General features: G+C 47.7%; 1 protein-coding gene across 3 annotated transcripts in view; it reads left to right on the forward strand.

Moving 5' to 3' along the window:
* SLC2A9 (solute carrier family 2 member 9) overlaps window positions 1-14,314 on the forward strand; it is a 246,552-nt gene that overhangs the window by 175,994 nt on the left and 56,244 nt on the right. For all 3 annotated transcript variants that reach the window (XM_017970671.4, XM_008993600.6, XM_054253479.2), the window contains 2 exons: window positions 4,375-4,476; window positions 7,039-7,114. In XM_017970671.4, coding sequence (XP_017826160.4) covers window positions 4,375-4,476; window positions 7,039-7,114 — 178 coding nt within the window. The remainder of the gene's footprint in view (window positions 1-4,374; window positions 4,477-7,038; window positions 7,115-14,314) is intronic.

The raw sequence follows: 14,314 nt of genomic DNA on the forward strand, positions 1-14,314 counted from the left end.
GTTGCACTGCGACTGACATGTGTTGCACTGAGATTAACGTGTTGTGCTGAGATTGACATGTGTTGCACTGAGATTAACGTGTTGCACTGCGACTGACATGTGTTGCGCTGAGATTAACGTGTTGCGCTGAGATTAACGTGTTGCGCTGAGACTGACATGTGTTGCGCTGAGATTAACGTGTTGCACTGCGACTGACATGTGTTGCACTGAGATTAACGTGTTGTGCTGAGATTGACATGTGTTGCACTGAGATTAACGTGTTGCACTGCGACTGACATGTGTTGCGCTGAGATTAACGTGTTGCACTGAGATTAACGTGTTGCACTGAGATTAACGTGTTGCGCTGAGATTAACATGTTACACTGAGACTGACATGTGTTGCACTGAGATTAACGTGTTGTGCTGAGACTGACATGTGTTGCACTGAGATTAACGTGTTGCGCTGAGACTGACAGGTGTTGCACTGAGATTAACATGTTGCACTGAGACTGACATGTGTTGCACTGAGATTAACGTGTTACGCTGAGACTGACATGTGTTGCACTGAGATTAACGTGTTGCGCTGAGACTGACATGTGTTGCACTGAGATTAACGTGTTGCGCTGAGATTGACATGTGTTGCACTGACAGTGACATATGTTGTATTGTTACACTGAAGTTAGTATGAGTTACACAGACAGCAGCATAATCTCTCTGGGCCCATAATTTCATAATCTCACTAAGCCCCTGATATCCCTGGGCCCTTTCTCCCATCACATTTCCAGGGGACCCTCCTGGCACTGGGATCCAGCTCTCTCACTCATATTGCACTGCTCCTGGCATGGCAGCCCCAGCAGTGTCTCCCCTTTGATGAGACCCAGCTCATGATGGCCTAGAGGGAAGGGATACTTTACATGCAGGCTTCACTCTCTCTTTCTCTCTCTCTCTCTCTCTCTCTCTCTCTCCCCCCCCCCCCCACTTTCTCTCCTTCCCTCTCTTCCTCTCTCTTTCTTAGAAGCTGCTGGTCTTTGCTTCCTTCATGACTCTCACTTGGCCTGACTTCCCTTCCCACTTCCCACCAAGTGAAGTTACTGTCACTCAGCTTTCTCAAACCTTACTGTCCTCCTCTGCAAATAAGAATCATTCTTCCTGCTTATAAAGACAGACACGGGCTGGGCATGGTGGCTCATGCCTGTAATCCTAGCACTTTGGGAGGCCAAGGCAATGACTCACGAGGTCAGGAGTTCGAGACCAGCCTGACCAACATGGTGAAATCCTGTCTCTTCTAAAAATATAAAAATTAGCCAGGCATGGTGGTGCACGCCTGTAATCCCAGCTACTCAGGAGGCTGAAGCAGGAGAATCACTTGAACCCAGGAGGCAGACGTTGCAGTGAGCTGAAAGCAAGTCACTGCACTCCAGCCTGGGGTACAGAGCAAGACTCTGTCTCAAAAAAAATAAAAAATAAAAAAAGACAGACATTTACTCCCTCCACAAACATTTACACCACACCTGTCAGGTATTCTAGGCTCTTGGGAAGCAAAGATGAAGGTGCCTGGCCTTCAAGTGAAGAAAAACAGAGAGCCAGGAACTCAGAGGGCGGAAAAAGTGATCCGTGCCCTTCCTTCTTCGGGTCCAGAAGCTGGACATGCAGGTGGGACACTGGGCCGTTACCAAGTGGCGACATTGTCTATTTCTAGTTTAATGTCAAGAAAATTTAACCTCTCTGACCCCAGAAAAGATTTTGTAGTTGACCCCAGCTTTGCCTCTTGCCAGCCATGTGACCTGTGCTAGTTTCCAAAGCCTCTGTTTTGCTTTTTTTAACCCGTAAAATGGAGCAAATAATTAAACCTACTCGAAGTTATTGTCAGGATTAAACAGGTTGATGCATGAAAAGTGCTTAATACACTGCCTGGCACATAGTAGGTGCTCAGTAAATGATCATTAGCTATTGATACCTAGACTAACTCCATTAACATCAGAAAAGATGAGAAATTAACACACGGAAGGATTAATTATCTTGTTCAAGGCCACACAGCCAGCTACAGGAAAGGGTTGGGGACACCCCCCTCCCCCCAGGGCATTCCTTAGTTAAAATCGATAAGATACTTTCTGCCGTCTATTAGCAACCTCTTTTGTTCATGTGTCTATTTCAGACACTGTGAGTTCTTTCCCTTTGTCTCACAGCTCCCCTGCAAAGATGGGATTATCATTCTCATTTTCCGGGTGGGGAACCTGAGGCCTGGACAAGCTGAGTAACCTGTCCTGGGTGCAAAGAAGGCTGTGACAGAGCCAGAACTTGAGCTCGGGTCACCCGTCTTCAGGCTTATGTGCCTCTGGATACCACTGGGCCAGGTTTCCAGGAGGCCAAGTTTAGAGGCTTGAGTCTGCCCTTCTTCCCTAGGCAACAGGAGAAAGGCATTTCTGACCAGAAGTCTTGGATGCTTTTTGAGATACATAGTCATCAGCCAGGCACTTTTACCTCCCAGGCCTCTGACTTTCTGGACTGGTACCCACTGGTCCCCTCAACGTTCATGCCTAGGGGACTGAGAGGTCCAGGGTCCCAGGCAGCACCACATGGCCAGGTGCTCAGCTGACCACAGGGCTACACCCTTAGACAGGCGGCTGTCACTCACCCCAGTGCCCGCTCTGCTAAGCACAACAACAGTCCATGCTAAGCTTGGGGGAGAATGCCCATTGCCTAGATGGCTTCTCATCTGCCTCCCTCTAAGGAGCAGGGTATGAGGAAAGAGGAATAGGTTGAGGGTACTAGGTCCCTGCAGTTGGACTGCATTGTGGAGAAACCCTGAGGCTTTGGAGCAAGATTGCAACTGTTCATCTCAGTGCTAAGACTTTCGCACCGTCACCTGAAGCTGGCAGGAGGCATGTGTGCTCTGGCTTCACGGCCCTCGGCAGCATCACCCTTGTCCAAGCCAAATGACTGTTGTGATGGGGATCTTCCAGCCATCAAACCCTTGCTCCCACTAATCCCTCCACCTGAGAAGCTTGCCACATCTCTGCCTGCTACTGCCTCCTGCAGGAAGGCTCACCTGATTGCCTTATTGAGAAAAGCCATGGATTTTGATTCAAACACTCTGGGCTCAATTTCTGGCCCTCTCTCACTTACTTGCTCTGTGGTATCTGCTGAGTTATCACACCTCTCTGACCCTCAGTGTTTTTTTGTGAAATGGGTGTGAGAGGAGGGTGCCTCACATAATCTGAGTACCTAATGTGTACGATGCGTGCAGTCTCTTATTTAACACACCCTTCCACTCCAGACACCCTTGTTAAAGGATATTTTGGTTCCCTTGTCACAGATAAAGGCCCTGGGGCTTTGAGAAGTGAAGTCATATGCCAAAGCTCTTACATCTGGAAAGTAGTAAAGCCGCAATATAAACCCAGGTTTTCCTGTCTCTGACATTTGGCTACAATTACTCTGTCAGTTATTGGCAGATGAGGAGCTGTTTCCTGACCAAGTGGACAGGGGCCAGACGGAGGTCAGTGACAGCCTAGCCTGAGGGAAGCTGGCTTGAAGGACACAACTTCAGGGACTTCCCCAAGGACTCCCCACATCACGTCCACAATGAAATCGACTCCCCCAGAAAAAGGCAGAGTGGAAAACGACATGGGCTTCTCTGCGTACTCCCACCCCTGTGCACCGCTGTGGGTGCCTACCCCTATGAAACCGACAACATGGAGACACAGAGAAATTGCCTTCCATGCAGGCTGGCTCTGAAGGAGGAGAAGGACTGTGGTGACCATATCCATCCAGTTCCTTTTCCCAAACTCCCTGTTTGAGGAGTCCACCCTAGCAAGGAAGATTGGGAGGAAAGATGCTCATATTAACCCTGCAGGTGCTCAGACTTTCTCTCCCTCACTTTTTCCACTCTCATAAAGAGCATTGCTTCTAGGGCTGTGGCCGTGAAGATGGTGGCCTAGCTGTCTCAGGCTCAAAGGCCGTTTTTTTGTTAGTTAGTTTGTTTGTTTTGTTTTTTTGAGACGGAGTTTCGCTTTTGTTACCCAGGCTGGAGTGCAATGGCGCAATCTCGGCTCACCACAACCTCCGCCTCCTGGGTTCAGGCAATCTCCTGCCTCAGCCTCCTGAGTAGCTGGGATTACAAGCACACGCCACCATGCCCAGCTAATTTTTTGTATTTTTAGTAGAGACGGGGTTTCACCATGTTGACCAGGATGGTCTCGATCTCTTGACCTCGTGATCCACCCGCCTCGGCCTCCCAAAGTGCTGGGATTACAGGCTTGAGCCACTGCGCCCGGCCCAAAGGCCATTTTTAATCACTATGTCATTGCTGGTTCACAGTGCCACATTCCCCTGTTGTGGCTAGAAATGGAATAATAGCTTTCTCTCTCTCTCTCTCTCTCTCTTACCCTGGACTAGAGCTTGGTCATTGAGCGCCTGGGACGGAGACCCCTTCTCATTGGTGGCTTTGGACTGATGGCCCTCTTCTTTGGGACCCTCACCATCACGCTGACCCTGCAGGTGAGAGGATGTGCTTGTCACACTTGAGGGAGATAAGCACGAAGCTGACCTCTGGCTTCGTGATTTTGGGGCCTTTGATTTGTGGTTCATACTTCTACAGACAAGGCTTGTGATAAAGCTCTCCCCAGGGCATCTCAGCTCTGGAGCTGCTTGGGGCCTCGCGGGGGAGGGTTTGGTGAGGGGTCCTTGGACTGGGAGACGAGAGACGTGACTTCTGGTCCTGTCATTCCTGCTGATGACCTGTGTGATCTTGGGCAAGACACTTTCCCTCTCTGAGCCTCAGTTCACCCATCTATGTAATAGATGAGCTTGCACTAGACAGCCCTAAGATGCCCCTTCCAGCTGTCACCTCCCGGCAAGAATGCCAGGTGCTGCATACCAGCCACTTCCCCAGTTGTCAAAATTTTACAAATGGTGGCTCTGCAGCGAGACAGCCTGTGTGGACTCTGGCTTTTCCTTACTCATAATGAAACTTCTGAAAGTCAGCTCCTCTCAGGGCCTCATCTCTAAAATGGAACAGTCATCCCTTCCTCCAGGGGTGTTGCGGGATGAAATGAGAAAACGCAGAAAGCACTTGGAACAAGCACTCAGTGGATGTACATGGAGGAGGAGGGGCGATGAGGTACTTCATCCTTACAGCATTGGTATTTATTTCTTTTATGGGGATAAGGAAACTGAGGGATAAATATAAATAAAGAAGCTGCCCAAGGTGACACCACCAGAAGGTGGCAGGCTGGGAGTCACTGAACACTGCCTCAGTGTCTCCAGCTCATCTTGGTGCCATGGGAAGTGTGAAACAAGGTTACAGCAATTGATCAATCTTTGCATTTTTCAAAAAGGTATATGGAAATTGATAGGTGCATGTTTTGATCACCTGTCAAATGTCTTAGTGGCCCAAATATTTCTAGAAAAAGCCACTATTATCATGGTGGCATCTGATGGGTGCCCTTCGAAGAAGTGGGGCTGGCGAGCACGCTGACCCGCAGGAGGTGGAAGCATTGCTTTCAGAGACAAGGTGCCTGCAGACGCAGTTCCTTCCTGACAGCCAGGTCCAAGCTGTCTCAAGCCCAGCCATCTTGACAGTCTGCGAAGTTCTCAGGAAACCAGTTGGGCAATGTTCCGGGCCATTGTCCTTCTGAAACTCATGCCGGAAGTTTATAAACAAAGCCTGAAGCCCACAAACGCCATCTAAGCCTCACTTCACAAGGTTTCAGAGCTGTTCCTGGCTTGGCCCACACTTGTCTCTCACAGTGCCCCACACCCTGCCCCTGGCAGCTCCCCAAGGGGCCTGGCAGTTTCCTCTCCTAAGGCTTTCTTGTGCTTGGCTAGCTTCTCCTTGCTTTCGGGACTCAGGAAGCCTTGGACCCTCCTGGACACCTCTTCCTGCAGGAAGCCTCCCCTTGCTTCCAAGTCTGGGTGAGATGCCCTCTTCTGTGTTCCCATAAGCCCCAAGGGGGAAAGCTGTGAGATCACTTATCACAGACCATTGACTTTCACTGTTGACACATCTCTCTCTCCAAATAGACAGTGAGTGCGTTGTGTAGGGCAAGGGTCATGCCTGTACCATATCTGCATTTCCACCTCCCATCCCAGTGCATGGCACCCAGGGGCAGCTAAGACCAATCAGCTGCATGAGTGAGCGAGTGACTTGGTGCAGAAGCAAGCCTTACAGTGTACAAGAGTCCACAAAGCTCCTCTCAATCCCTAGAGCTAATAGATTTGGACACAGAACAAGGGGAAGGAAGGAGTTCCCCATTCCTCTGTCTGCCCTCTATACACCTTGCCCTCCATTCCAGACTGTTTGCAGCTCAGCCCCGCACGGTGCCCTCTCAGGCTTCTGTGCCCTTGTGTATGCTGAACCCCCTCCTGGAACCTCTTTGCTTTCCTTTCCCACTAGGATGACCCTGGCTCAGCCTACAGAGATAAGTGCAGGCTCTTACCTTCCCTTGAGGTCAGCTGGCCTCTCCTGGGGAAGCCCTGGCACCCGCCCCCCACACTCAGAACTGGTAACACTGTGTTCTAATGCTCAGCCATCCACCTGCTAGAGTAGGAGTGATCCCCAAACATCCTTCTGCACCCAGCACCAAGCTGCCCACCCCCCAGATGAGTGACAGCTTCTCCAGACACATTCCGTGAAATGAATTAACTCATCTCACACCTTGCAGGATGACAGAGGTATAAATACAGTCTTTTATATAATAACACAAGAACTAAGACAACTTTTAAAAATGTGATAAAGCTATGAACATTTCTCATATTGCCTGCTGCAAAATAAGCACTCAATGTGAGTCATTCATTTATTTACCACTTCCTGTATGCCAGGACTGTGTAAAACTCATCACCAGCTTCCTCTGATTTCATCAAAGCTATAAAATAAGCGGATGGAATGTCTCTGAAGGATCACCATTGTCGCCATGTTATAGATGCTGAAACTGGGATCTGGGGACATCAAGTGACCTGTTCAAGGTCACACAGATGGATGGAGGAGGAGCTGAGGTGGGAACTCCAGTCCTCTGGACACACCGTCACCTCCTCACCTGACCACTCCCTGTTCTCTCCCAGGACCGTGCCCACTGGGTCCCCTACCTGAGTATCGTGTGCATTCTGGCCATCATCGCCTCCTTCTGCAGTGGGCCAGGTAAGGTGCCTCTCCCTCCTCACTGCCCCACCCAGGGGCTCATGGCATCACCAAGCTGGAGGACTCGCCTCATACAGATGCGGAGCTCAGAGCCCAGAAGCAGCAAAGCCTCACTGGGGATGTGTGGCTGCTGCCTTCCCTTTGGCCTAATTTAATTGTAACTGACTGTCTACGGTGTCCCCCACAGAAGGTGAGCAATGTGCTCACCTGAAGATGAGTGGGGGATGACATCCCACCACACAGCGAGAGCACTTCACACTGCTGGGCTCTGAGCCAGAGGCGACCCTGGTTTGTGATGAATCAAAGTCGACCAAGTCACAGTCTGTGCCTGAGCAGTTAGGGTCCAGGGTGAACAATGTGGCAGTAACCATGGCCGTGTCTAAGACATATTAATCACTGATTTTGTGTTTTACTTAGCTCAGAACTTGACTTGTGTGAACTCATTTAAGGCTCAGGACAGTTCCAGACAAGACAGAGATGGAAGGTGACTTGCATGAGTGAGTAGGTGGAATGGCCTGACTGCCAGGCCCAGGCCCCAACCACCAGCTTACATGGTACCTGCGTGAGTGTGTGGCTGGAGTATCCCAGCCTCAGTTTACCCAGGACTCACTTCTAGCTCTGCTATTTATTTCCTAGCCATGGGTCAGTCGGAAAGAATTCTCCTCTTTGTTAGCCTCAGTTTCCCCATCTTTACAATGACAAGGATGCAGTGCAACTGAGGATGCTACCGTCCCTGGCCCTGTGCCCACATCCAGCAGGGGCCTCCAGCAGAGGCCAAGGCCGGACTGAGAAGGTGGGCTCGGGCAGGCTCTCACACAGCCATGCATTGTCTCCATGGGATGAGGTTCATGGCTCTTCTTTGCTTGTGTTTCTCAGTTGATGAAAACAACACTAAGTTTCTATTGGAACAACGGGAACTGAACTTCTGTTTCTCCTTTACATTGCTGATTCTCATGGGCCATTACATTCCAGGTTCTATCGCATTCATGGTGGATGGAAACTGTCCATTCAGGATATCGGGTGTTATAAGATGGCAAGGTGGGCCATGGAATGGTCTGGGAGAGCATCAGGTGCACATACGTTCACACAGCACACACACACACACACACACACACACACACACGGTGCTATGAGGATGGTCAGAACAGCTGCAGGAAAAAGAAGGCACCTCCCAGGCAGGGCAGCAAATGGACAGGACGAACACACAGCACGTGTCGTAGTTGACAGCGGCCACGAGGAGTACATGTGTTTGGTTCTCCAGGGCGTCTGCATCACCAGCTCACATCCACATCTTCACATCAGTGCTCTGCAGGTGTCCAGCCTGTGGCCTACGCTAGCCTGGGGACACGAGTGTGCAAACCAGACAGAAAGAGTCTCCACTCCCAGAGGGCTTGCCTCTGGTGCGAAAGTCCCCTCTGAGATGTCAGCTGCTCAGTGAGGCCTCTCCTGGCCACTCATTCTAAAACCAGCACACACACGTGTACCATATACACACATACACATGCACACCTACTCTGTCTCATCACCCATGATAGCATTGTTCACTGGCACATCTGTTTCCTGCATACTCATTTGTTTAATGCAGACATGGGAAGCTATTTTTCTACAAAGGGCCAGGTGTAAATACTCTTGCTTCACAGGCCATGCATTCTTATCGCAACTACTCACCTCGGCCATGGTAGTGCAGACACAGCCATCAATAATGAGTAAATGAATGGACTGCATGGCTGTGTTCCAATAAAACTTTATTTACAAAAGCAGGCGGTGGGCTGCATGTGACCTGTGAGCTGCAGTCTGTCTTTAACGTGTGTCTCCACCAAGCTAGAAAATAAGCTCCATGAAAGGACCTGGTGTGTGGTTCACGATCTTATTCTGATAACCTAAACTGTGCTGAAGACCTAGTAAAGGCTCCATGAGTGCTTGTTAGAGAGGGAATGAAATAACTGGGCAGAGGGCTGGAAGGGAAGATGTGTGCTTCTGTGAGCACCGTAACACTGGAGCCTGCCCTGGCAGCAGGGTTTTCAAAACAAAGCCTTGGAGGAGAGAAGTGGAGACACCAGACCCCTTGTCCTGCAGTATCCCTTAGCTCTAAGGAAGGGGCAGTGGGGGCTTAATGGTATCAAAAATATGAAGGTGGCATTAGCCAATTGTATGGAGCAAAAGGATTAGTCGAGCTAATACCAAGATTCTTTTTAGAGAAAGAACAAAAGTAAGGTTTAATTCCATTCAGATCAATTTTTCAAGCCTTTATTGAACACCTGCTCTGTGCCAACCTGGAGGGAGAGGAGAGCGGGGGGAAGATAAAAAAGAACCAGATTTTTAAAAATGGGATACATGTTTCTCTTTTAAGTTCCAGGATACATGTGTGGAACTCGCAGGTTTGTTACAGAGGCAAACATCTGCCATGATGGTTTGCTGTACCTATCGACGGCAGTTGAGGTATTTAGCCCAGCATGCTTTAGCTATTCTTCCTGATGCTCTCCCTCCATCCACCCCACCCCAGACACCCCAGTGTGTGTTGTTCCCCTCCCCATGTCCATGTGTTCTCATTATTCAGCTCCCACTCATGAGTGAGATCATGTGGTGTTTGGTTTTCTGTTCCTGCATTAGTTTGATGAGGATAATGGCTCCCAGCTCCATCCATGTCCCTGCAAAGGACATGGTCTTGTTCCTTCTTATGGCTGCATAGTATTCCATGGTGTATCTGTACCACATTTTCTTTATCCAGTCTATCATTGATGGGCATTTGGGTGGATTCCATGTCTTTGCTATTGTGAATAGTGCTGCAATGAATATATGCATGCATGTGTCTGTATAACAGAATGATTTCTATTTCTTTGAGTATATACCCAGTATATATACGGGGATTGCTGGGTCAGATGGTATTTCTGAGAACCAGACTTTTCTCAGAAGGGTTTGTCTGCTATCACATACATTCTCCCACACTTTCCTCCATTAAACAAATGCACTGTTACACAGATAGCTAACAGCTTCTTAATCGCCAAGCCCCCAAAAGACAGTCTTGTATCTTCAAACTTTAGTAATTAAAAAAGAAAAGAGTTCTAGCCAGGTGTAGTGGTGGCATGTACCTGTAATCTCAGCTACTCAGGAGACTGAGGCGGAAGGCTCACTTGAGCCCAGAAATTTTAGGCTACAGGAAGCTACGATGGCACCACTGCACTCCAGCCAGGGTACCAGAGAAAAAGCCCATCTCTTTAAAAAAAAAGTTTTAAAAAATTTTTGTTTAAATAACATGTTGCTGAGCAGGTACCTTGAATGATTCACATGTGCACTCTGAATTCCGAGTCACTTTGACAGAAGGTATTAGTCTGTGTAATGCTGGCTGCCCCACAAGTATGTCTCTGAGTGTCAGAGGCTTCACACAATAGAAATTCATTCTTGCTCACAGAACCACCACGGCTAGTGTCCCAGGGAGATGAGCACATGCACCCAGTTTCCCTCTGGGTGGTGGCTCTGCCGACCCCGAGGGTCTCTGATCTACTGCATCCAGTAGGGAGAGAAGAGACTGTGCAGAAAGCTTTTTAAGAGCACTGACCGAGGTAACATCCTCTTCTCCACTCGTATTCCAGTGGCGAGAACCCGTTCCATGGCCAGCCCTGGATGCAGAGTTGGCACTTTAACACCAGCTTCCCCCAAAGTGCCCAGTCCTGGCCTGAGATTTAGAAGGTTCTCAGGATGTGTTCGTATGGGGTTTAATCATGACTCAGATAGAAGGGGCCAGGTAGGCACTAAGCTTGAATGTGTGGACTGGGAGGTGCTGAACCCTCAGGGCACCCTTAAAGTGGTCGGTTAAACCCAGAAGCAGAGGCTTAGGGCTTCCCAGGCTCAGTCCTGTCCTTTGCCCAGTCCTTGCCACACTTAGTTTCCACTCCTAAGGGCATTCAGGCACCAGCCTTTCTTGAGCATCAACTTTCATGTGACACTGCGCCAGCTGCTTTTCATATATCACCCCTGCCGTGCAAGATGGAATTGCAAATTAGGATTACCACTCCCATCTACAAATGAGTAAACAAGTCCAGAGGGGCTAGGAGCTCCCGTGATAAGAAACAGCTAGTGAGTGTTGGAACTAGGATTTGAACCCAAGTATTAAAAATCTATGCTCTTTTCATTCTGCAACAAAGCGTAAGAATCTACTTCTATGCATTACCCTTGACTCTCCATAGCACATTCACATCTGTTCCCAAATCCAGTCTCTGATAATAACTTTTTTTAAACATCGCTTTTTTTATTTAATCATATACAATTCTTACAAAAATGCTTGAAGTAATTTAACACCTGTACATCAGTACAAAACCTGACTGAGTAAAATGAATAGAGGGTCTATTCAAGATCATTAAGACCAAATGTAAACTGGGAAGTCTGTGGAAGGCATACTTCCAAGTGCTTGGAAGGTGTTCTAGCTGGGTAGAGAGCCTATTCTAACAGACACATCGCAGAAAACAGCATGAACAGAACCATATTCTAGATAGAGTTCCCTGCACAGAAGATCCATGGAGGCAAGTTCTGTCAGGAAGGACACTGCTTCCCTCTGCCCTCCCAGCTGTCACCACCCAGTTCCTTCAGGTGAGACCTCACACAATGTCAGGTCCTGTTCTAAGTGCTTTAATTTTCACAAAAATAGTGGGTGAATATAAGACAACACAGTCAGATTTTCAAATCTGTGTGTGTGTGTACGTCTATGTGTATGTATGTGTATGTGTGTACATGTGTATATGTGTGTGTATATGTGTGTGTGAATGTGTGTTTGTGTGTGTGTGAAGCCATCAGGATAGCTCCCCATTCTTCTTTGCCATATTAGGATGCAGAGTAGTCCAGATTTAACATATGAGAGCTCTAAAAGGACATGCATGCATCACTTCCATGAAAGAAGCTATTTTCTGCATTTTATATGTAGTTAATTTTTTCAGCTGACACTGACATTTTCCAGCAAGCTAGCCCCATAGCTATACCTCCCAATCTAAGTAGACCAGGAATAGCCCACTGAAAGCATTGTGTATATAAGGACTTTCCCTTAACGTTCTGCTAATAAATACTCTCGTGAGGTTGGTGCAGGAAGTTTATGTGGAGAATGGATGAGGCCATTTATTTCCCTGGTTTCTGTCTGTCTGTCTGTCCTAGAGGATAGAAGATGGTTTATAGGTCAGCTGCTAAATCCTTCCTTCCCAAACTAATTTTATTCCCATTTTATAGATGAAAAAAATGAAGTTCAGATTGATCAAATAATTTTTCCTAAATCACATAGCTAAGAGGCAAATACTGGATTTAAATCTTCACCATCTTGTTCTAGAACCTTAGTTATTTTCTAAAGATTAATTTTAAAATTTACTTGGAAACTATTTACTTAAAATTTACTTAAAAACTATTCCAAGGAGAAATGGCCTAGACAGAATTGAGAAGAGGAGAAGGCTTCTGTTTTTATCTTCTCAAGATGGGGTTACTCTTATTTATATATTTATTTTTTGAGATGGAGTCTTGCTCTGTCACCAGGCTGGAGTACAGTGGCATGATCTTGGCTCACTGCAACCTCTGCCTCCTGGGTTTAAGCAATTCTCCTACCTTAGTAACTGGGACTACAGGTGTTTGCCACCATGTCCCAAGTAGCTGGGACTACAGGTGTTTGCCACCATGTCCAGCTAATTTATTTTTTGCATTTTAGTAGAGGCAAGGTTTCACCATATTGGTCAGAATGGTCTCAATCTCCTGGCCTCGTGATCTGCCCACCTCAGCCTCCCAAAGTGCTGGGATTACAGGTGTGAGCCACTGGTACTGGCTGGGGTTACTCTTGATCATTGTAAATCAGTCCTGTTTGTGTTTACATGGAAAGAAATCATTTTGTCATTTGTATCTATTAGTCAGATCAGCTTGGCTGAGGATGAATTAAAAGCATGTTGATTTTCATGGTTCCAGCCTTTCCTGCTTCGGGTATTATCTCAATGCAGAGGCCAAGAACAATCTTTGGTCTTTGACTCTTAAGTTCAAAGACACCTAAATCATAGCACTCAGTGAAATGAAGTCTATGCTGACACATGCAGACCTGTACAATGAACGAAGGCAGAACACAACGTGAGAATGACTTCAGAGCTGGAGGGAGATCATCTGGCAGATGAGGAAACATTCCAGGGGCTCAGATGAATTAGAATGAAGGCATCCCAAGTTTGAGAAAGACCATCACAATTTTTTAGTTCAGTCATTTATCAGAAGCTTAAGTCATAGTCATGGTCTCCCTGCCAGGAATTCCTTCAGCCATGGCTTGATTGCATCTATTGACAGGGAACTCACTGCCTCACAAAACAGGCAATTCAATAGTCTACAGGTCAGATTTGGTCCCTGGTCTATTTTATATGATCCACCAGAAAAGAATGGCTTTTGCATTTTAAAAGGGGGAAAGAAAGGATGCATGCCAGGGACCACATGTGGCCTAAAAGCCTAGTAGATTTTCTTTCTAACTTTTTATTTTGGAAATTTGTCAACCCCTGCTATAGTTCCTTAGCTCTGAAATTTGAAACTTAGGAGAATGAGCTAGCTTGTGAGGTAGGGAAGGAGGAATTTCTAGGCAGTGAGAGCAGCCACTGCCGGAATATAGAAAGAAGTTCACTCAAAGGAACCCTAAATAAATAAACCACCAGGTCCGGAACAGGGGTGCTCAAACATTGCTCAGTCACCCGGGAATCTTTTAAAGCACTGGTGCTCAGGTTACACCAAAGGCCAACCAAGCCACAGTCTTTGCAAGGTAGGGCCCAGGCTTGGCATTTTCTAACACTGCATGATTCCAAGGTGCAGCCAAGTTTAAGAACCACTGGGCTAGAGCAGTTTTTAAAACCTGGCTGAATATATTTTGTAAGCCTGGAGGCTTATAAGGAAAATCACAGCAAACACTGGTATTCAGTCCTCATCTGATGACAGCTAAGTGCCCATCAAGAACACTGCCCAGAGTGCAGGGTGAGACACAGAGAAGAGTCAGGAGATAAGCTAGAAGCAGAACTCAGGGGGTCTTGGATGTTACACTGAGGATTTGTAGTTTTGTGGAACTCCCTAGAAGTCTGCTGGGGAATCGTGTGCATGAACTTCACAAGGCAGATCTGCAGTGAGAAGAAACTACAGGCGGAGGCACCAGCCAGGGGCCGGGAGCAGCCAGCACAAGGCAGTTATCTGGGACAGTGCCACCCCTGCAAAGGGTCC

Source organism: Callithrix jacchus, chromosome 3 (assembly GCF_049354715.1).
Source record: "Callithrix jacchus isolate 240 chromosome 3, calJac240_pri, whole genome shotgun sequence".
In the NCBI taxonomy this organism is placed as follows: Eukaryota; Metazoa; Chordata; class Mammalia; order Primates; family Cebidae; genus Callithrix; species Callithrix jacchus.